This window comes from Triticum urartu, chromosome 2A (assembly GCF_056163025.1).
Source record: "Triticum urartu cultivar PI428250 chromosome 2A, HENAU_Tu73, whole genome shotgun sequence".
Taxonomy (NCBI): domain Eukaryota; kingdom Viridiplantae; phylum Streptophyta; class Magnoliopsida; order Poales; family Poaceae; genus Triticum; species Triticum urartu.
Genome location: NC_141874.1, coordinates 435,402,146 through 435,424,995, shown reverse-complemented (window position 1 = coordinate 435,424,995; position 22,850 = coordinate 435,402,146). Strand labels below are relative to the sequence as shown.

General features: G+C 48.6%; 2 protein-coding genes and 1 pseudogene across 10 annotated transcripts; 2 read left to right on the top strand and 1 right to left on the bottom strand.

Moving 5' to 3' along the window:
- Positions 1–467: 467 nt before the first annotated feature.
- Positions 468–9,999, top strand: LOC125530831 (serine carboxypeptidase 1). Of its 8 annotated transcripts, none has more exons than XM_048695241.2 (13): positions 472–831; positions 949–1,025; positions 1,202–1,324; positions 1,413–1,515; positions 1,598–1,635; positions 1,730–1,831; positions 1,937–2,017; positions 2,110–2,349; positions 2,443–2,508; positions 2,622–2,743; positions 9,057–9,170; positions 9,557–9,602; positions 9,763–9,999. In XM_048695241.2, exons 1-13 carry the CDS (start codon positions 543–545, stop codon positions 9,844–9,846), a joined length of 1,485 nt encoding a protein of 494 aa, XP_048551198.2. In that variant the 5' UTR covers positions 472–542; the 3' UTR covers positions 9,847–9,999. The 8 variants fall into 8 exon arrangements, 6 of the variants coding, with proteins under 6 accessions (XP_087400189.1, XP_087400190.1, XP_048551198.2 ...); XM_048695244.2 differs by having other exon boundaries at positions 9,557–9,606; XM_048695243.2 differs by having other exon boundaries at positions 9,557–9,688.
- On the top strand, positions 3,667–5,069 carry LOC147985375 (uncharacterized; annotated as a pseudogene).
- Positions 10,000–10,583: 584 nt separating the features above from the next.
- On the bottom strand, positions 10,584–12,286 carry LOC125537844 (uncharacterized). 2 transcript variants are annotated; one of them, XM_048701160.2, is made up of 4 exons: positions 12,100–12,286; positions 11,588–11,694; positions 11,356–11,477; positions 10,584–11,109 (listed from the first exon to the last, which is right to left on the bottom strand). In XM_048701160.2, the coding sequence occupies exons 2-4, from the start codon at positions 11,664–11,666 to the stop codon at positions 10,873–10,875; spliced, it is 438 nt and encodes a 145-aa protein (XP_048557117.1). In that variant the 5' UTR covers positions 11,667–11,694; positions 12,100–12,286; the 3' UTR covers positions 10,584–10,872. The 2 variants fall into 2 exon arrangements, with proteins under 2 accessions (XP_048557117.1, XP_048557118.1); XM_048701161.2 differs by having other exon boundaries at positions 11,588–11,685; positions 12,100–12,279.
- Positions 12,287–22,850: the final 10,564 nt, after the last annotated feature.

The following is a 22,850-nucleotide window of genomic DNA, read 5'->3' as shown; positions in this document are numbered from 1 at the left end:
GCGCGATCGAATGGTATGAAGGGCCCCAATCGCACGGCCGCGCGGCGACTAGTCGAAATGGTTGCTTAATTCTAGGTGAATCTTTGTTTCCTTATTGAAATCCAGTACAAGATGAAGAAAGAAAAGGTCTTATAGCACGCCCACGATAAACAGATACTCTCTTCGTTTGAAATTACTTGCGAAAAATGATGTATTTAAATATACTTTTTAGTTTTAGATACATCAATTTCTATCCATTTCTGCGACAAATAAATCGGGACGAAAGGAATAGCGTATAATCTTCCCAAATTCTTTTAGAAACCTAGTTTGTTATGTGTTTACGCATTGTCTTGTCAGCCTCGGTAATATTTTGAAGGGCTCTACTCTATGTTCACACCGTGGATGCTCCCACCAGCATAGCACGGTCACGTAATCGGACACATGCCGCTTCATCACTGGTGCTCGGCCTCACCCACTAAAACTGCACTGCTCTATATGATACTGGGTGCCTATGATACTAACGTCTTACCGAATCCCTGCTATCGCGGGCCTCAAATCCGTCAATGGCGTCCACGCCCTCCCTCCTCACCCTCCTCCTCGCTCTTGTGCTGCCCCTCATCCCTCTCGCCGTCGCAGCTCCGGAGAAGCACCTCGTGACCCACCTCCCGGGCTTCGACGGCGCCCTCCCGTCCAAACACTACGCCGGGTACATAAGCGTGGACGAGAGCAATGGCAGGAGGCTGTTCTACTACCTGGTGCTGTCGGAGCGTGACCCGGCCGCCGACCCCGTCGTGCTCTGGCTCAACGGCGGCCCCGGCTGCTCCAGCTTCGACGGATTCGTCTACGAGAACGGTCTGGATTGATCTTAATTATTCTTACCTCTCGTCCGGACCGGCAGTTTCTTTTGTTGTCATCTTGTGATTTTGGCTGGGATGAGACGACCCGACTGGTGCCCTGTTCTTTGCTCAGGTCCCTTCAACTTTGAGCGCGGAAGCACTCCCGGAGGGCTGCCCAAGCTGCACCTCAATCCCTATAGTTGGTCAAAGGTAATCCGCATACCTGATTCTGAACACAGTTTAGGAGCACAGGCCTACCCCGCAGCAGCCTGCCCAGAATTTAGGAGTACTAATCTTGTTCAGCTCTACTAAATTGTCATGGAACGAGCAGTATTTTTTCCATGCCAAGTGATTGGATAAATGTGTCATTAAACTGGAGTAACTAGGTTTCAAGCATGATGTACCTGGACTCCCCTGCCGGTGTTGGGATGTCATACTCATTGAACAAATCGGATTACACAACAGGTGACCTGAAAACCGCAGCCGATGGGCATACCTTCCTTTTGAAGGTAATAATCTCTGCTTCAGTTCATCAGCTGCGATAATTTACACTACATAATTCAAGAAACTGGATGCTGATTTTACTCGTTGTTGCAGTGGTTCGAGTTATACCCAGAGTTTCAGTCGAACCCATTCTACATTTCCGGAGAGTCATATGCAGGGATATACATTCCTACACTAGCTGATGAAGTTGTCAAAGGTGGATTTTGTTGCTCACAGTGGGTAGATTATTCATAGTTGAGATCAGAGGTTTCTTACATCTCATCTCTACGTCATTACAGGGGCACAGAAGGCTCTGAAGCCAAGAATCAATTTGAAGGTCATTCCCACTAACATTTTATTCGTTGCAGTTCAGTTGCGCATGCGAAGTTGTGTGTGTGAGCTTACAGTCTGAGGTTAATGTTTGCATCCAGGGCTATCTAATTGGTAATGGAGTAACCGACTTAGACTACGATTTAAACTCTTTTGTGCCGTTTGCACATGGGATGGGTCTCATATCAACCGACCTGTTTGAGGTATTTTGCTTCGTCTTGTTTCTGCATAATTGCCGGTGCCATAAGTAGTTTCATCCGTGGACAGATAGCAAGCTAACAATGACTTGACTGTTTGCCCTGTTTCAGGATGTCAGTGCTGCTTGCCATGGCACATTCTGGGGAAAAGTAAATGATGTGTGCCAAGAAAAGATAGATAGAGTCCGTTGGGTAATGTCCATGTACCGGAGCCTGTAAACCGACAAGCAAATGCGCAACCTTCCAAATTTTTGTAAGGCCTCGATTTGTGTTGTCATCTGCAGGAACTGAAAGATCTGAATAAGTACAACATTCTTGCACCATGCTACCACCACCCTGAAGTCCAAGAGACAGCGTTCGTGAACAGCAGCTTGCCATCAAGCTTCAGAAAGCTAGGTGAAACAGAGAGGCCTTTCCCTGTGAGGAAGAGGATGGCGGGGCTTTCATGGCCTCTCGGTCTTCCCGTGAGCAGCGGACATGTCACGTTGTGGCCAGAGCTTGACGGTAGATCTCTACCATGCACGGTATACAATTTATTGTTTTCATTTTCCATACAATTACATCATTTCATAAGTATGGTTGGTCCTCTAATTTATAACAGTTATATGTCCTCACAGAGTGATGAACTTGCTACTATATGGCTGGATGATGAAGATGTAAGAGCTGCCATTCACGCCAAACCGGTATGATGGTTGGTTGGTTGATGCGAGACAAATTAGTGTGAATTTAATCCATTGGCACAAATTAACTAACTCTTGTTTGTCGGGAACAAACTCGATCGAAATTGGCACATCAGAAAAGCTTAATTGGATCATGGGAGTTGAATACTGCAAGAATAGACTACACTCATGATACAGGCAGCATGGTGGAGTATCACAAAAAATTCACAGCCATGGGATATCGCGTACTTATTTACAGGTACGGGGCACACCTGCAACTTGATCATTTGACAATGTTAACACTGAGTAACTTATTTCCTGCAAAAGAAGACACCGATTAATATATGGAATCAAATTAGGGTGAAGGTTCAGTAGAGAACGGGTTGAACTACTAGGGAGTAATACTAGTACATTTAATTGTCCAAGCAAAACTGACAGTTTTTTTAGTAAAGCAAAACTAACAGATTGGTTGTGCATAACACATTTTCTGCTTAGGGTTATTGCTTAATAGTAGAACTGTTGAACCTGTATGGGCCCAAGCCCATCATATGTATCACTTAGGGCCCAAGCCCATGAGGATAAGCTGACCTAGAAGGGGCATCCAGTCCTCCCGTTCCAAAGAGTGAGCCGCCACACACACTCACACTCACGCTGCAGGTACTCCTCTCTCCCTGATTCTACATGGTATCAGAGCCAGGTTCGGCGGGGCCTGACGGCCGGCGGCGCCGGCCGGCGAGGTGCGGGGATCCGGCGAGACGCGGGCGCGGGCCAGTGCCTGGGCGACGACGGTCGCGGCGTCAACGCGCTGCTGCGCACGAGTGGTCGGGCGCGGCGCTGCCTGCGCGGCCGTGCACGGGCTGACGCGGCAGAGGACGGAGGGACTCGCGACCTGAAGGCTGCGCAGGTGCTGTCCATGCGAAGGAGGAGTGCTTGCGTGAGCGCGCGAGGTGCTGCTGGAGTTTCTGTGCTGCTGCTGCTGCTGCGTGAGGCAGCGGGAGGAGGTGGGAGAGGTGGTCCTGGAGCTGCCGTTGCTGCTGCTGTTCCTTGGGAGGAAGAGGTGTTGCTTGCTGCTACTGGTGGTGGTCAGTGCTACTGCTGCTGTGGGCTGCTGTTGTTGGGTGTGTAGAGGCTGTGTCTGTTGCTGCTACTGAGTGTTGCTGCTTCCACTCCTCCCCACCGAAGATGGCTGAGTCAACAGGCCTTGCTGAGGCTTTCGAGAAGCTTGCTAAGATCTTCGAGGAGTCGAAATCTGGGGCCATCGTTCCTCGACAGGAAGTGGCTCAGAAGATCGAACTGTCGCCCATGGACATGAAGTTAGAGGGGGCTACCAATTATCTGAGCTGGTCCCGGAGGGCGTTGCTGGCTGTGGAACAGAAGGAGCTTGATGGGCACTTGTTGGGTGTTGTTGCTGAACCAGGAGACAAGACTACTGTGGAGGGAAAAAGATGGAAGGTCATAAACTCTGTGCTCATTGGCTGGTTGTTGAACTCGGTGGTGCCCCACATTGACGCTCTGTGGAGGGGCTATCCACATCCGCTGCGATATGGACGACTCTGTCCACCTTATACTCAGGTAAGGGCAATGTCATGCTAATTGCTCAGATTGAGGGGAAGATCAGTCGGCTGCATCAAGGCGACAACATGTCAGTGATGACATATGTGGCAGAGCTGCAGGCTTTGTGGGCAGAGCAGGATAACTGCGACCCTCTGGAACTCTACGATGCGGCTTGCATCGAGTCAGGGCGCAAGTGGATTGCACGCAGGCGTGTGCTGAAACTGTTGGAGGGGCTTAGAGGTTGTTTTCATGGCAGGAGGGCATCCCTGTTGCACCAACCTCTCCTGCCCTCTATTGAGGAGACTATTGCTGCTATGTCTCAAGAGGAGGTGCGGCTATCTCTTGAGCATGCAGACATTAAGGCTGTGCCGTCTTCGACATTTGCAGTGACTGAGCGCATGGAGTGGAGCGATCCCAACAAATGTCATATCTGTGGGGAGGCAGGTCACTGGAAGTGGGCGTGTCCAACTCGTGGCAGAGGCAGGGGATACAACGGAGGGGGAACTGGCAGAGGCAGGAGTGCTAGAGGCAGAGGTGGATACTCAGGGACCTCAAGGGGTCAGGCTTCTAGGGGCAGAGGTGGCTACTCAGGACACTCAGGGGATCAGAGGGCTCACATGACAGTGGCAGGAGACACTGGGACGTCAAAAGGCAAAGATGCAGATGATGCTGACTATGGAGACTTTGCTCTCTGGGCCTCCACTGATGAAGGTAATCCAGAACAGGCATCTCTTGCTTCTAATGGGAGTGCTCCAGAGTGGGTTCTCGAATCTGGAGCATCTAAGCATGTTGCGAGTAAATCTTGCGTGTTTGAGTCTTACACTAAGCACCCTCCGTCTCACACGGGCACTGTGCAAACTGTTGATGGCACAAACCAGCCTGTCATAGGGGTTGGCACAGTCAAGTGCACTCCGACCATCTCCCTATCCTCAGTTTTACATGTGCCAGCTTTTCCTGTCAATTTGGTCTCCTTCAGTGCCCTAATTGATCAAATTGACTGTCGTGTGATCCTTGACAAATTTGGTTGCGTGATTCAGGAGCGACAGACGAGCCAGACAGTTGGGACTGGCACCAGGCGTAGGGGGCTCTGGTACATGGACCAGGAGGTGCAGCCGGACTTGGTGTGTGCTGCGACCATGGAGGACAAGGAGAAGGAGGCGATGATCCATCACTGTAGGATGGGACATGTATCTTTTGATAAGATGAGTAGAATCTTTCTGGATGTTATGTGTGGGATAGGCAAGGGCAAGTTGACATGTGATGCTTGCGAATATGCCAAACACACACGAGCCTCATATGTGAGTAAGGGGCTTAGGAGCATATCTCCTTTTATGCTTATTCATTCGGATGTATGGAAGAGCCCAGTTGTATCAATGAATGGAATGAAATACTTTGTGACATTCATCGATTGCTATTCTCGTATGACTTGGATTTATTTGATGCGTCACAAAGATGAGGTGTTTAGCTGTTTTCAGAATTTCCATGCCTTGGTGAAGAATCAGTTTCAGGTGCAGGTGCAGGTGATCAGGACTGACAACGGGACAGAGTATGTGAACAACACATTTGGGGCCTACTTGTCTGATCAAGGTATTCTTCATCAAACTTCGTGCCCAGACACCCCTCCTCAGAATGGAGTGGCGGAAAGGAAAAATCGGCATATTCTTGAGGTTGCTCGGTCATTGATGTTTACGATGAATGTGCCCAAGTTCTTGTGGAGTGAAGCAGTGATGACAGCCACATACCTGATCAACCGGACACCATCAAGAATACTAAGCATGAAGTCTCCGTGTGAGCTAGTATATGGAGAAACTAAGTTTGTTGTTCCCCCAAAATTGTTTGGCAGTACCTGTTTTGTTCGTGATCATCGTCCTTCTGTTGGAAAACTTGATCCGCGAGCAGTGAAGTGTATTTTTCTGGGCTATTCTTCCAGTCAGCAGGGATATAAATGTTGGTGTCCCTCAGAGAAACGCAGGTTTGTCAGTATGGATGTAACCTTCAGGGAGTCTGAGCCATTCTATGGTGAGCCAACAGATCTAAGTGTGTTGTTTCAAGAGCTTGACCATTTACACTCTGTGCAGGATGGTCAAGAGGGGGAGAAGGCCGTGTCTCACACTCAGGAGGATTCTGTGGGCACTAACATTGATGATGATGTGCAGGTTCAAGTCCAGCCAATTGTGGGTACAATTCCGGTTGGTACTCTCACTGATGGTGATGTGCAGGTTCAGGTCCAGCCAACAGTGGGTTCCATTCAGATTGGTAATCTCCAGCTCCCTGTTCCAGATCGGTGGCAGAATATTCCCCTAGTGTACTCTCGACGGCAGCCACAAGTGCCACAAGTGCATAGCTCATCTGACACACGTCTGGTCTATTCACGGCGGCAACCACTTGTGCAGGAGGAGCAGCAAGTGCAGGGGGAGCAATCAGTGCAGGGGGAGCAACAAGGCAGTGGTGCAAGCTCATCTGACACGGTGGAACTGCCTATTGCGTTGCGAAAGGGGACACGTGAAGCGGCACAGAAGGCTTTACCACCGAAGTTTTTTGATGATCATGACATTGGAAATTGTGTCTTATGAGGCTTTGTCTCCTTCCTATAGAGTGTTTGTTGCCTCTCTTCAAACTGTGTCAATCCCAAAGGATTGGAAGGCTGCAAAGCAAGATCCGAAGTGGCGTGAAGCGATGATAGAAGAGTTGGAAGCACTGAGGAAAAACAAGACGTGGGTGCTAACCACATTGCCGGCAGGAAAGAAAGCAGTGAGTTGTAAGTGGATCTATACAGTGAAGCAGAATCCTGAGGGGAAGGTGGAACGGTATAAGGCCAGATTGGTCGCCAGAGGATATAGTCAAACTTATGGAATGGACTATGACGAGACGTTTGCTCCAGTGGCAAAGATGAACACGGTAAGGATATTGGTTTCCTGTGCTGCAAACTCTGGGTGGAAGTTGCATCAATTAGATGTCAAGAATGCCTTCTTGCATGGTGAGTTGAAGGAAGAAGTGTACATGGAGATACCACCAGGTTTTGGTACTTCACAGACCACAGGGAAGGTACGCAGGCTGAAGAAATCCTTGTATGGACTGAAGCAATCGCCGAGGGCTTGGTTCGATAGGTTCAGATGTGCTGTCCGTGCTATGGGGTATGGTCAATGTAATGGTGACCACACGGTGTTCTACAAACACTCACTCTCTGATCGGAAGATCACCATCCTTGCAGTTTATGTGGATGACATTATCATCACTGAAGATGATAAGGAGGAAATAGAGAGATTGAAGGGGTGTCTAAGCAAGGAGTTTGAGGTAAAGGATTTGGGCAACCTAAAATACTTCCTTGGCATTGAAGTGGCTCGGACAGAGAAGGGAATATCTTTGTGCCAACGGAAATACACCTTGGATCTCTTGAGTGACATGGGCATGATGGGATGTCGTGCAGCCCCTACGCCAATTGAACAAAATCATCGAGTGACAGCTCAATCAGGTGAGCTGGTGAATAAGGAAGATTATCAGAAATTAGTTGGGAGGTTATTGTACTTGTGTCATACCAGGCCTGACATTACGTATGCCGTGGGTGTGGTGAGCAGATACATGCATGAACCAAGGAGTGGGCATCTTGATATTGTGCACAGAATTCTGAGATACTTGAAGGGGACTCCGGGTAAAGGGTTGTGGTTTGCGAAGAGTGGACATCTTGAGGTGGATGGCTATAGTGACTCTGATTGGGCCAGTTGTCAAGATGATAGAAGATCAACTTCTGGCTACTGTGTGTTTGTGGGAGGAAATTTGGTGTCATGGAGAAGCAAGAAACAGACAGTTGTGTCTAGATCAACAGCAGAAGCTGAGTACAGAGCATTATCTCAAGGGTTGTGTGAGATGCTCTGGGTGAAGTACCTACTGAGCGAGTTGAAACTTCTGAGGAAGGGCCCCTTGAAGGTGTGGTGTGACAATCAGTCAGCTATAGCCATTGCTAATAACCCAGTTCAACATGATAGGACAAAGCATGTGGAAATTGATCGCTTCTTCATTAAGGAGAAACTTGATGCTGGGATCATCAGCCTTGGTCATGTCAGTTCTGGGCAGCAGTTTGCAGATTGCTTGACAAAGGGACTAGGAACAAAGGACTGTAACTTGGCATGTGACAAGATGGGAATGATAGATATCTACCACCCATCTTGAGGGGGAGTGTTGAACCGGTATGGGCCGAAGCCCATCATATGTATCACTTAGGGCCCAAGCCCATGAGGATAAGCTGACCTAGAAGGGGCATCCAGTCCTCCCGTTCCAAAGAGTGAGCCGCCACACACACTCACACTCACGCTGCAGGTACTCCTCTCTCCCTGATTCTACAAGAACAGAAGAGAAAAAATAAATCATATTTGAATAGGATAGCGAAGCACAAGTCTCAGATTGTACCAAATTACTTTGACTCAATGTAAAGAATGTGAATATAACCTTCAGGAGGAAACAAACCCTTTCAAACTTTAGTCCTACTATTTATTGTGGGTAAATTGGTTCAGAAATAATCCTAGACTCCTGGTACCTGGAATAGAACTTAGTTTTTATCAATAACGATACTTGTAATAATAACCTTTAATTCATATGCCTACATTGATGTACATGTGTTGTGCTTAAGGCATAAAGTTATCCATTTGGAATGCTTAAAACGAACGGTGGAAACACAATCATCAGAGAAAATCAATGCTTCAGCTACAAAGAACGAGATATTAAAAAGTATGGTATATTCTGTTGTGGATTTTTGACACTATGGATCACAAATTGGTCAACTTTTACAACACACAAGTGTGTAAAATTTTTTTTGCGAATAACTCACAAGTGTGTAACTTTGTCACTTGTTAGTGTTCAAACTTTTCGCAATACACACTTGTGTAATAAATTTGAAATGTGCAGCCTCCACTTTTCTGCAACACTGGTTATGTACCCGTGCTCACCTTTGCATTTTTACGATATGTAATCACTTTATTGAAAAAGAAAGATGTTTAACAACTTTTGGGTGTGTAATTGTACAGTGGAGATCATGATCTATGTATCCCTTTCACTGGAACGGAGGCATGGGTCAGATCATTAGGCTACCGAGTTGTCGATTCATGGCGACCATGGCACTTTGGGGGGCAAGTTGCTGGGTATGATGTTCTACCATTTTTCTATACAACTGTACATCTTTCTCCTTGATTATCACCATTCACATATGTTTCTGGTTTAGTTATATATCTGCCATCTGATGCGCCAATTGATAGATGACAAGAACTCTCTCTAACATAACTAGCAGTCATTGAGAACTGAACACCTGCGAGAATTCAAAAGCAATCTAGATTAAGAAAAGCAGCTACATCCATGTTTTTATCACTATTTTTTTTAAACGGGGCAAATGTTTTGCCTCATCCCACTAATTAAGAAGTAGAGTTGGCTGGTCGTTGAGTTGTTTTGGACTTCATGTTAGGATTAACGAAACATAAAAAAAAACATGTATCTGAAATGATTTAAGTCATTTTGTCTTATGCGAGTGCAGATATACACAAGGCTATGATCACAATCTCACCTTCCTCACCATAAAGGCATGTAAGCAAGCTTTAAAGTCCAGCAGGAGAATCTAGCATATTAGATTGTCGTCTTCCATCTTCAGTGACTTGCCCGATGCCATGTCTGAACCAAACTTAAATTCGACAAGAGTTCATCATATGGCTGAGGGTTTTTGACTAGTTAACGATGTTTCAGGGGTCTGGCCACACTGTTCCTGAGTACAAGCCCAAAGAATCGCTGGCATTCTACACCCACTGGCTGCTTGGAGAAAAGATCTAAATTGATCTAAATGAAACAATCAAATTTTGTAGATATGTATCTTATTATTTTTCCTAGCTGTTTTTATTGTAGATTTTGATAAAGACTGTAACTGAACCTGTTTTCAGTGTGAAACCCAATAAACAATCCAAGGCTCTGATAAATTTCCGCCTACATTCTCTTGCTGAGCGTTAGAAACGAACTGTCTTAACACAACCGTATTTCTACACCCACAAACACCAGAAAAGCAGATGAAATAAACATAAAATTGGACATTAACGTTACACCAGCGACATGAGAACTCATGAACCAATCAACTTGAACTTGTCCAATGACAGAAGCCTGAAGATTCATCCAACACACCATGTAGTTCACAGAAAGTTTTGGCTGCCTAGTAGGAGTAAGGTACTCCATAAAGAAGTATCATGATGATCTAGAGAAATACTACTACCTCCGTTCTGAATTAAAAGATGTTTTGGATATTTCAGTATGGACTACATACGGACCAAAATAAGTGAACAAACACACTAGAACACATCTACATACATCTAATTCAGAGAAAAAACATGCTATAATTTGGAACGGAGGGAGTAGCAAACAAGGCTTCTGCCACAACAAACCATACCATTCCTCCCAAAAGGACACATTCAGCATCCAGTCAGCAGCGGACAGCACCTGCTATGGCTATCAGGCACCACGTGGCGAGCTGTTCATATGGTTTGCCGGCAACAGCAACTACAGTGAATCACAAGTCCGTATATATGAAAATGAGAATAGACCAAACGGCAGGTTACACTGTTGATTTCAGAGAAAAGCAGCAGCATACGAACAAAAAATTACACAAGTGAACCTTCACTGTCTCGTGCAGAATGTATACTTAAAATGACATCAGAAATACACTGAAGTTACTTATTGCGATCATCCTAACCCAGAAACGTTTTCGCTGGAACAAGTTCACTTACGAAGTATCCATGTCGGAGCAAAACAGCAGAGCCATCCCCAGAAACTATCAGCAACTTGTTACTGCAACCCACGCACACATCAACACTACAGCAGATCCATGTCAGCTGCAGTAGCTGAACCATCGGCGTAAACAGGGTGGAGAGTGTGCCCAGCTACAGGTTCGACATGAATCCATTTCCTGCCAGTCAGCTTATTCCGTTCGAACCGCACATGGCCTTCCTTCAGAGAGAAGAGAGTGTGATCCTTCCCCATGCCAACATAGTTCCCAGGATGGAAGCGGGTTCCTCTTTGTCGTACGATGATGTTTCCTGGTTCCACTTTCTGTTAAAATAAAACAAGTGTAAACATTGGAGAGCAGTATGAGATAATTTTCCTTTTTTTTGGCTATAATAATGAGATAGCACAGCGACTACCAATGTTACAATGTATGGTATGATTAAAGCTGATGCCAACATATCAAAAGTATTAGCTATTTTCATGTCATTTAGGAAATTATTCAGCTAATCTGGTTCAAGGACATGAACAAGAAGAAACATCAAAACCATGATGAGCACTTGAAGATGGTACCTCTCCACCAAATTTCTTAACACCCAGATACTTGGGGTTAGAGTCGCGGCCATTTTTCGTTGACCCAGCAGTCTTTTTTGTGGCCCAACGCCTAAAGACCAAGCTCATTCCTCCAGATGTCTCTGGAATTAAGTACATACAAGATTAGGATCAGGCCACTTGTTCAGAAAAGGAAGAAGATATAAATTCTAAACTTCGATGTCACAGACTGCCTAAAGCCTAAGCTCATTACCTGTTGAGCTAGTGTAGACCGGAACATTTGAGATCAATTCTTTGATGTTTACTCTCCTGAAAACTGATGAGAGGGCCATCTTGCTTGCCACAGTTTACCTGTAGTCACTATAAGGATTCTCTCAAATATAGACATTAATACAGTACCGTGGACAAAAAACAAATTATACTCATGCGTTGTGCCTTTTTCTGCATTCCATGGTGATTAGTTTTTACATTACGTTGCTCTAATTTTACTAAGCTGGAGAGACAACCTATAAATGTCCAAAAGGCCTCCACTAACCTAGGTTCTGCTATGTTTTTTTTTGAGGATAGGTTCTGCTATGTTAATAGTTTTGGTGAGGGGGATTAACCGAACAGAAATGGTATTTTGGACATTTGAGATACTGTGATGAGATCAAAATACAGTACGGGGGCGGGGGCACAGCACGGGAGGCAGCAATAGCAGCGGCAGACGGCAGCAAGCAACTGAGGAGGGGGGAAAGACCGAGGAGAGCTGGCCGGGGAAGGTACCTTGCTTGCGGACGGGGAGGAGCTGAGGCGACGGGCGATGGAGGTGGAGGCGGCCCCCGGCGGCGGCGGCGCGCTCGTGCACAGATGCGTCGAAGGAATGGATCGCAGCCTTTGATGGGGCGAGACGAGGACGAGACGAGAGCTCCTGTTAGTTTCGTGGCGCACACTGCCGCGCCCTGTTGGGCCGGCCCATGAAGGCCGAGCGCAGCAACCTTTAAACCAAAAAACCGCAAAAAGGTGCGTGTCCTTCAGGATTCGAACTCGGGTGGTTGCATCATTGGCCGACCTTCAATAACCACCACAGAATCTAGTCATTGGTCAGTGCTGATAGTGCCAATGGTATAAGAACAAGCGAGGCCGCGTCTATTATACAGGTTGGAGTCCTGAATTATTTTTAAAACATCCTGGATTTGAAAATGTCCATCATTTCTGAAGAAAAGTTCACAAACTTTTAGAAAGTTCATCGATTTTGCAAACAGTCAATGGAAAATGTTCAATGCTTTTGAAAAAAAGTTCATCGATTTTGAAAATATTTCATCGAGTTTAAAAATAGTTCATCAATTTTGAAAATAGTTCATTGATTTTAAAAAATTCATCGATTTGAAAAAATATCATCAAATTTGAAGAAAAGTTCATTGAATTTAAAATTTTCTTATCAAAATGGAAAAAAGTTCATCAAATTTGAAAAAAGTTCATCAAATTTTAGAAAGTTCATCAAATTTGAAAATTTTCATCCATGTTGGAAAACTGTTCATCAATTTTGGAAACAAATCACTAATTTTGAAAAAGTTCATCGAACCAGGGAGAAGAAAAAAAGGAAAAAAGGAAAAAAGTGAAAAAAGGACAAACGAAAAAAGGGAAAAAAAAAGGAAAGTTGAAAGTCGAAAGAATAAAAGAACGCGAAGAGGTAGATAATCACTTGAAGTCTGGTGGCGTGGTGGTTGACTGGTAGTACTCGTAACCTGGAGGTCGCTGGTTCGTTTCACCGCAGCCTCGCTTTTTTTTTTTTGCGTTGTGATTGAAATATATAGATAAGGAAAAGATAGATGGGCCGGCCTAGCGAGGACGAGGGGTATGCGCCTGTTTGGAAAAATGCCTAACGGGCGCTAAAGGCGCCGAATACGGTTTGCAGGACCTCCTATATGCCGCTTATTGCGGCAAGAAGTCACCGTTTCGCACAGGATGCGGTTCACGTGGGCCGGCCCATTCGCTGTCCTTTGCTGAATGAAAGAGATGCCAAAAAAAGTGCCAGTTGACAGGTAGTACTCGTAACCTGGACGTCGCTGGTTTGTTTCACCGCAGCCTCGCTTTTTTTGCGTTTTGATTGAAATATATAGATAAGGAAAAGATAGATGGGCCGGCCTAGCGAGGACGAGGGGTATGCGCCCGTTTGGAAAAATGCCTAACGGGCGCTAAAGGCGTCGAATACGGTTTGCGGGACCTCCTATATGCCGCTTATTGCGGCAAGAAGTCGCCGTTTCGCACAGGATGCGGTTCACGTGGACCGGCCCATTCGCTGTCCTTTGCTGAATGAAAGAGATGCCAAAAAAAGTGCCAGTTGACAGGTAGTACTCGTAACCTGGACGTCGCTGGTTCGTTTCACCGCAGCCTCGCTTTTTTTGCGTTTTGATTGAAATATATAGATAAGGAAAAGATAGATGGGCCGGCCTAGCGAGGACGAGGGGTATGCGCCCGTTTGGAAAAATGCCTAACGGGCGCTAAAGGCGCCGAATACGGTTTGCGGGACCTCCTATATGCCGCTTATTGCGGCAAGAAGTCGCTGTTTCGCACAGGATGCGGTTCACATGGGCCGGCCCATTCGCTGTCCTTTGCTGAATGAAAGAGATGCCAAAAAAAGTGCCAGTTCTGGAATCGAACCCGTGATCTCTACATGCGCACGCTATGCGCTAGCCATTCCGCCAGGCAAGCTATTTGGGAAAGAGTGGCAGCGCCAACGTAAAAAAACCAAACTGAAGCAGCAAAAAATAAAACAAATTCACAAAATTCCATAAAAACTTGTGGGCGAGGGATAGAACACAACTCCTCCCGCCATGAAAGCGCGTCCGTAGCCACTGTATAACTGAGATTTAGCGTGTAAAATGGCAGCCCGGTATATATGAACTACAATACGTGGCAGATTATTTATTTTTACAAAAATGCCAAACAAGATTTTTTTTAAAATAAAATACTTTTTGAAAGGAAAACATTATTTGGGAAACTCAAAAAAGTTAAAAAATGGAACAAAAAATTAAATACGAGAACATTTTTTGAAATAATCAACTAGTTATTGTAAACACAAAACATTTATAGAAAAAAAATTAAGAAATTCAAAAAATGAATACATTTGAAAATTTAAAACTACTTTTACAAAATTCTAGCATTATTTTCATTTGCGAACTAATTTTGAAAAACATGAACCTTCAATATGTGAACAAAATTTGGGAAAAAGATTTTTTTTAAAAAAATTCGCAAACACTATTGAATTTTGAACAAAAAATAAACATGAGAAGATTTTTTTTCATATGTGAACAAATTTTGAAACCATTTGTTTTTCAAATTGTGAACAAATTTTCGAACTTCCTGAACAGCTTTGAATTTGTGAACAACATTTGGAACATTTTTTTGAAATTCACATACATTTTTGCATTTGCAAACAAAATTTAAACATGTGAACAGTTTTTGTATTTGTGAACAAATGTTGGAAATGGGAACTTTTTTTAAACAAAATATTTGTTGTTTTGCGAATAAAACATTAAAAGGTGAACAGTTTCTGAAACGATGCGAACAATTTTTTAAAGCACGAATTTTTTTTAATGTTGAGAACAAATTTTGAAATGGAGAACAAATTTGGAAGCTCGAACAGTTTTTGAAAGCACAAACATTTTTTGAATGTTGAGAACAAATTTAGAAATGGAGAACAAATTTGGAAGCGCGAACAATTTTTGAATGTTGAGAACAAATTTTGAAATGGAGAACAAATTTGGAAGCGCGAATTTGAAATGGAGAACAATTTCGTAATGGGAAGATGTTTTGAAACTCTCAAACATAATTTGAAACGTGAACTAAAAGAAAATAAAAAGAGAAGAAAAAGGAATTGAAAGATGAAATAAAGAAACAGAAAAGGGAAGAAAGAAAAAGCAAAAACAGGAAAAACAACAAAGAAAAAGCAAACAGAAAAAACCAGTGAAAACCCGGTTCAAGAACCTTCTAGAAGGTTCCCAAAACCGTTCAGGAACCCTCCAGAAGGTTCCCAAAACCGGAAGTTGTAGCGCCAGCACTATCTCCTAACTGGGCCGGCCCATCTTGATCGCTAGTCGCTCGCCTCTCTGTGCGAAGCCTCGACAACTCGACGCAGCGAGCGTCCGTTAGGAAATTCCACGGTTTGCATGCGCTCGTTCCTAAAGCTGCTGGGCAATCCTAAGTGGGCCGGCCATGGCGCAGCCCATTTAGTCATAGTTTTTCTTAATTTTTGGAATCATTTTTTTGTCTAACATGCTTTTACAAAAAGTATGTTTATAATTATTCGTAAGCGTAATATGTTGGAAGATTTCAAGACAAATGTTGGAATATTTTATGTCAAGCAATCTTAGGTCATGTTTGATAGCAAAGTATTTTCTTATTGTTGTGAGAATACTACAGTTTTTTAGATACCAATAGTTTTATTTACTACTAAAATTATGTTATTAAAACTAGAGTATTTACAAAACTATGGTAATTTCTCCATATAGAAAAGAACCTTGGACCTTTTTTTAATAGATCAAGCTTATCGCGCCACAATTTTTTGGATATTGCAGAAGAATGATCTCCCACAGCCACAAGGAAGACATACCAGCATCGTTGAAGCTCCTACTTTCTTTTTGTCGGGACTATCAAAGACAAGCAATGGATGGTCGTGCTCGTGCGTCGACGTCGGGGCCTCCGGGCGTCATGTGGCCGTATCGGCATTGCAAGGCAACAAAACACACACGAAATGAAAGAAAACCATGGGTGCCGCTCGGAAGAAGCAGCGTAGTAATCCGCCTCTCTCCCAAGTCTACGGCGTATGTAAGCGCGTGGTTCCGGTGTGTGGACGGCTTGGCTATTATTGGATGTCCCCTCCCGCGGAGCTGCTTGTGGGAGCTGCAGGTCGCAGTCGATGTCTCGATGACCCGGTCACCGTGGTCCCTATAACGCTGGAGGCGACGCAGATGGGTATGCAGATCCAGCACAGGCGTTGTCCAAGCAAAATTTCTTCTCTAAAATTCGCCGAGTGAAACTTCAAGAAGATTGGCCTGCACTTCGGTTGACCCAGCCATTGGTTTCAACTCATTCGATTTATATTTTTGAATCAGGAATAGTAAAAGATAGTATTAAATGAATGATGTTTTCTTCAGTGTTGTAATTGTTGTTGTATTTTCTTATTCTTTTTTCTATTTTAATGTTATAAAACTATGATTTTTGTGCCAAAATTAATAAAAATACGCAGCAGAGTCCCGCTATTTCCCAAAAAAATGTCTTGCCCACCTATTTTTGTTAAATAAATAGTACATAGATGCAAAAAGAACTCCTAAGGCCTTTTCGATTAATCCTCTCTCGTGGGTGTTGGAGAGGATTGAGGAGGATTATTGACTTGCAAGTGATATAATTTTGTTGGAATTGACCTCTGTTGGAACAAACCGATAGATAAAAGGGGTAGTTAAACCTACAACATACGTACGAACTGGCGTTGTTTAGGTTCTTTATGGTGGAACCATCCCATCAGGGTTCAAGTTCTAAATTTGACATTGATGCTCACATTTCTTTGGATTTATTTTAGTTTTTTCGGTGATGTTGGTTTAGTGAGAGGAGACGTCCTTGTCGAATATGAGGAGTCTGTGGTGACTTCGTCAATCTCAAAATACGATGTCCTCTCAGTATCTCGGAGATGTTCCTAAGGGTAGGATGTGCGTGCATACGTTCATAAGGGGTGAAGTGTGTATTGATACCTCCTTTTATTGATACGGTATTGAAACAGAAAAGAGTATCCTGCACCTATTTCCTCAAAGGTGACCCTGAGTTATCGAACCCATGAGAGAAAGACTCCCTTGAAAGCAATGGTCTTTAGCAAGTTTTTGTCAGTGTCAAGTCCAGCTTTCGACCGGATCAACAAGCAAACAATGATTCAAACACTTAAAATAAAAGGAGGTACGGGTATGAGGTCTAATGCTTACAACCTTGTATTTGCGCTGGGATCAAATAGGATATTAATTTGTGCGTTGGAAGTCACCCATTGAGATGTGCTTGTTACGGATCAAAGTGGGGGATGTGTTCAAATAACATCTTGACCGACACGAGTTCTGCATCAAGAATCAGTTGTCCTACTGTCGGCGTTTTAGGAACGGGGGTCCCCAAACTTGCCTGCCTGCGGCCTGCGGCGTGGCTCAAAGGGGGGCCCAGCACGGCCCAGCCTCATCAACACAGACCCAAGACCTTCGCGAGGGGCCAAGCCTCGCGGGGCGGACGACGCGGAGCTTCCTCAGGCACGGCCTCATCAGGCTGGCTCGCGAGGAGGTAGAGAGATCAAGGCGGGGTGCCTCATGAGGTGCCCGTGACGCAAGCCATGACGACCAAGGGCGCCAGGCGGGCGCCAGCCCGCGCAGTGTCCTCCTTTCCTCTTTGGTGCAAAGGGAGCAAGCGCAGCCGCGGAGTACCGAGGCATCAGGCAATGGTTGCCATTTCGGTGCAACAAGACCAAGACCAGGAGGACTGCAAGACGGAGGTCATCGTGGAGCCCAAGACGGCGTCACCACCAGAGCTTTGTGCAGGCGAAGACTACTTTTGTCAGGATAACTAGTACTAGCTGTCCCCCTTCAAATTAGCCCGCCATTGTTGGCTCCCTTCCCGCTCGATATTTGGGAAGAGGACCAGGGCCTCTATAAATAGGACTAGCCACCCCAGGGAAGAGAGGCATCAACAATCGGAGAGAGAGAGAGAAGGGTGACTGAACTCCTCCTAGCAGTTCATCGCCCCAGCCAAGAACAGACCCTCGCGAGGCTGTTCTTCCTTGTATTGTTTATCATCATCAGCCCAAGAGGCAATCCACCACGCCACACACTGGAGTAGGGTATTACACCACAACGATGGCCCGAACCAGTATAAACCCTGTGTCTCTCGTGTTGTTCTTTCCATAGCTTAGATCTTAGCGAGGCGGAGGGGTGCAGGTAGGTAGGAGGCGAAATCTCCGCGCGCACCCCAGTGTTCGAACCTCAAGGGTCTGCCGGAACCCCAAATCTGACATTTGGCGCGCCAGGTAGGGGTGCGCCGGAATTCATCTTCCACCACCCCGTTCTCCTCCGACCATCGCGCCCATGTCTGACGCTCGTCGGGCCCGCGCCGAGCGCCGGGCCACTCTCGCTTCCCGCGTCGCCCAGACGGCTCCTATCGGCGGGCGTCCTCGCCGTTCCCCGTCACCTGCCGTCAACGCCGCCACCGGCCCGGCGGGGGACGAGCAGCAAGCATCGTCTCAGCATCCGTCCGTGCGGCAAGACGGCCGCACCGCAACTCCCTCGCTCACCCCAGCTGGGTCTTCGTCCCGCGCGCTCCGCGCACCCATGGAGGCTCGAGCTGCGCTCATCGCGGCAAACGAGCTCCTGCACTACCGTCCCGTCGACGACGTCTACGAAGAATGGCTCGACCGCGTCGCCGAGCTCGTCCGCACCGCAGGGGGCTCTCCTGCGCCGTCCGTTCCGCTGCACCGCACCCCGCCCCGCGCGGGCGACGAAGCTCCGGCGGCGCCCCGGCCGCCTCCTCCTCAAGAAGGCGCCATGGCTCCAAGGCGCGTGGCCCCTGGGCGGAACCCGCTCCGTCAGGTGCCAGCGCAGCAAGAGCAGAGCTGCCAGGAAGTCCCTCGCCCGCAAGAAGCTGCCCGGGCGCTCCCTGCTCCAGCACGTCGCGACCATGCTCCTGCTCCCGCACGTCAAGACCCAGCTGCAGCGCGTGGGGACATGCAAGACCAAGCTCTCCGTCACCCAAGGCCTCCCGTGGCCACAACAGGCTGCCGTGCCTTCACCACCGAGCTACGCAGCGTCGGGTGGCCCGGCAAGTTCAAGCCAGACCTGCCTCCTCGTTACGATGGCACGGCTGACCCTGCGGAGTTCCTCCAGCTCTACGAGCTGGGCATCAAAGCTTCCAACGGAGACGAGAAGGTCATGGCGAATTGGTTTGCCATGGCACTCAAGGACGGGGCCCGTACCTGGCTCCTGAACCTGGCTCCAGGCACGATCTCCTCCTGGGACGATATGCGCACCCGCTTCATCGCCAACTTCCAAGGTACTCGCGACCGGCCACCCGCCGTGAGCGACATGCGCCGCATCAAGCAACAACCCGGGGAGACCCTGCAGAAGTACATCCAGCGCTTCAACAACGCATGCCTCAAGATTCCCAAGGTGACTGAGGAGGCCATCATCTCAGCCTTCTCCGACGGCGTGCGTGATGTCAAGATGAAGGAGGAGCTGGCGATGCATGAAGACCTGTGCACTTCCTTGGAGCTGTTCAACTTGGCAACCAAGTGCGCCAGGGCTGAGGAAGGGCATCTCTCCCTCCTCGAGCTGCCTGCCGCAGACCCAGAAGAGAAGAAGCCCAAGGCCAAGGATGTGAAGCGCAAGGGGGCTGCCGTGCTCACGGCAGAGCCAGACACCAAGCGGGGCAGAGATCAGCCCGAACCTTCCAAGGGCAGTCGGTACTGTGTGTACCACGACCTCCACACCCACAACACCAACGAATGTCAAGAGTTCCGAGCCGTGCGAGAAGGAAGGATCGGCCATCGCCCCGACCGCGGTGACCGGGGCTACGGTCGAGGAGGAGGAAGGAACGCAGGACGCTGGGAAGACCATGGCCCGCGCCAAGGGTGGCGCGATCAACCTCGCGAGGATCGCTGGCAAGACCCGCCTCGCGAGGGAGACTGGAGGCATCAGCCTCGCGAGGATCGCCCGCAAGGCAATGCAGGCCTCCCTCCGCTGCCGCCGCAGCCAAGGAGAAACGAGGACCGCCACCAAGACGAGGGGGCTGGGGGCTTCTAGGAGCCGCGCGCGATCGCCTGCATCCTGGGCGGGGCTCAGGCCCCAGCCTCTCAACGCATCTTCAAGCAGTTCACCCGCGAAGTGAATGCAGTCCTCCCCAGGCTTGAAGCCACGCGCCCTCTCAGGTGGTCGGCATGCACCATCACGTTCAGCTCAGCAGATCAGCTCAAGTGTGCGGCTATAGCCGGAGTCCTCCCGATGCTTTATTCCCCAATCATCAGCAACGTGGTGGTCACCAGGACCCTCATCGATGGCGGGGTAGGGCTCAACGTCCAGTCCGTGGAAACATTCAACAATCTCCAAGTGCCCTACAGCCAGCTTCAGCCAACCAAGCCCTTCTCCGGAATCACCGACGGCTCCACGGTCCCGATTGGGCAGGTCCGCCTCCCTGTCACCTTCGGGGCACGTGACAACTACCGCACCGAGCTCATCGACTTCGACGTCGCTCACATTCGCCTGCCGTACAACACCATCCTTGGGTACCCAGCGCTGGCCAAGTTCATGGCCGTAGCTCACCACGGCTAAAACGTCCTCAAGATGCCAGGAAGTGGCGGAGTCATCATGGTGCCCTGTGAAGAGAAGGACGCGGTGTGTTCCCTGGAACGAGCCTTTCAGGCTGCGTCACTGGAAGACCCGGATCGCGGAAGCAGGAGGCTTCCCGAGACCGCCCCCAAGAAGAAGAAGACATTGTCCGGCCCGGCCCCTCAGGAGGCAGGCCCCTCTGGGCCCGTGCCTACCCAGGGGGAACCTCCTTCCATCGCATAGGAAAGCGCGCCCGGCGCCCTCCTTAGGCAGGGCTCGGGGGCTCTCTCCTGGAGGGACACCGACCTGGCTAGGGTCACGAAGGAGGCGCTTGGGCACCACATGGATGCGTGTTTCGAAGCACGTTTCCCTCAAGAAGGAGTAAGGCAAGGAGAGCCAGACCCTCAGGAGTTCGTCAGCAAGGCCATTCAGGAGCTATAGGAGTCAAGGGTCATGAAAGGCGGCCGCCGTCTACCAGCAGTGCCTCCCCATCCAGGCGAGGATGGTGGGCTACGCGTCTGCATCGACATACCAGGGCTCAACCGAGTCGCCTCTCTGGAGCGCCTCTGGCCCTTGTGAGTGGGGCGCTGCGGAGGTCCACCCCACAGCTACGTTCGCATGCCTTACGGCTTGCCGAACGCGGCTGCCACGTACCAGCGCCTCATGAGGGGCATCATGGAGGCACAAGAGGCCAGGCGTTCCGCAGCCCTGGCGGAGATGGAGATGGTCCGCGGGGAGCCGCCAGCACCTCCGGAGCCTCCCGAGGCCCCCGGGCCTGGGGGCTCGTGAGGATCGGCTTCCGCAGCCCACCGAGTCTGCTACACCAACACCCCTTCGTCCTCAACGTCATCAGGTGACATCTTTCAAGTTTCACTTCCAGCTGGGAGCGCCCCCAGGGCTGCATTATTCCCAGGCCGCGTGGGTCCGTCCCTGCGGCATGTATCCCTTTTATTTCATGTTGTTAGCTTACCTTGTTGGGAGCGCCCCTCGGGCTGCATCATCCCTAAGTCGCTCGGGCCTGACCCAGTGATGTCCGCCTTCTCAGCATCTATTTGGATGAATCCACTCCTTCGTGGCTAATGTGTTTGACCTAGCTGCCCGCTCAACTGACGCCAACTGACAGAACTGCTCCCAAATGGCACGACGCTTGCGCATGGGTCCGTCCCTGCAACGCCGACAAACCTGGATGGCTGAGCTCTGGCCGCGGCAGCCCCGCATGGCGCCACCTCGTCAAGCCTTCAGTGCCACATTACCCCTCGGAAGCAACCAACGGCTGACTGTCAATTGTCGTGGCAACCCCTCGTTCTTTCTCTGATGGGTCTACAGGATCTCTTAAAGGAGTTGCATCAGGCGAGGCCCTTGCGGTGTCTCCTTCACTCTCATCCGCGCGAACCGCTTGCACGTTAAAGGGGGGGTGCCTGAGCATCGCGACTCAGGGCTCCTACTGGCTCTCCAGCCCTCACCCTCTGGCCTTGTCCACGGCATCGCGACCTGGCATACCAGCGACGGCTGAGACCCGCTCGAGGGCCGGGACCCGAGGACGTAGAGCAGAAAGGGGAGCAAAGGCGAGAGGGGAGGGACACGTGAGGACCTCGCCGAGCAACCTCATGCCTGCCGATGCACGGACCCGGCGAAACACCAGAGAGCGATCCCTGATTCTTGAGATAAGTCACCACCCGGAAGCGCCAGCTACCGTGGCACCATCCCCGCATCTAATGCAATCCCTTGTTAGAGACCCCGCTCCCCTTTCTCACCGAACGACGGCTGCTTGAGCGCCAAAGGGGACCTCCTGAGCATCGCGACTCAGGGGCTCTTACCGGACTCCGGGTCGCTCGCCTCGTGGCCTTGACCACGGCATCGCGACCTGGCATACCAGCGACGGCTGAAGCCGCCTTGGGACCGGGACCTGTTGGCGTAGAGCACCAAGCCCTCGCGAGGTTCGAAAGGGAGAACTGAGCTAAGACGGAATGAGTAACTCGCACAATTCTACGACAAGGGTTATATTAACAAAACAGGATCACAGGCACCTTACAAGCCCCCACGGATGCGTCTTTGATTCCTCGCAGGGAACAGATCCTAAAGGGACACTAACTACGTGCGCCCCTGCAAAAGATGCCATCATCAACAGTGGGCTGTCAAGCACCGGCGCCAACCCCATCCAGATCAGAGTCGGCGGCGGCCTGACGAGCCCGC

Coding starts and splice junctions, on each gene's coding strand:
- LOC125537844 (XM_048701160.2), bottom strand. CDS start 11,666: ATGGCCCTCTCATCAGTTTTCAGGAGAGTAAACATCAAAGAATTGATC. Junction 11,478..11,587: donor GGTCTACACTAGCTCAACAG/GTAATGAGCTTA, acceptor ACTTAATTCCAG/AGACATCTGGAGGAATGAGC. Junction 11,110..11,355: donor TTAAGAAATTTGGTGGAGAG/GTACCATCTTCA, acceptor TTATTTTAACAG/AAAGTGGAACCAGGAAACAT.
- LOC125530831 (XM_087544063.1), top strand. CDS start 543: ATGGCGTCCACGCCCTCCCTCCTCACCCTCCTCCTCGCTCTTGTGCTG. Junction 1,325..1,412: donor GGCATACCTTCCTTTTGAAG/GTAATAATCTCT, acceptor TCGTTGTTGCAG/TGGTTCGAGTTATACCCAGA. Junction 2,350..2,442: donor GTAGATCTCTACCATGCACG/GTATACAATTTA, acceptor ATGTCCTCACAG/AGTGATGAACTTGCTACTAT.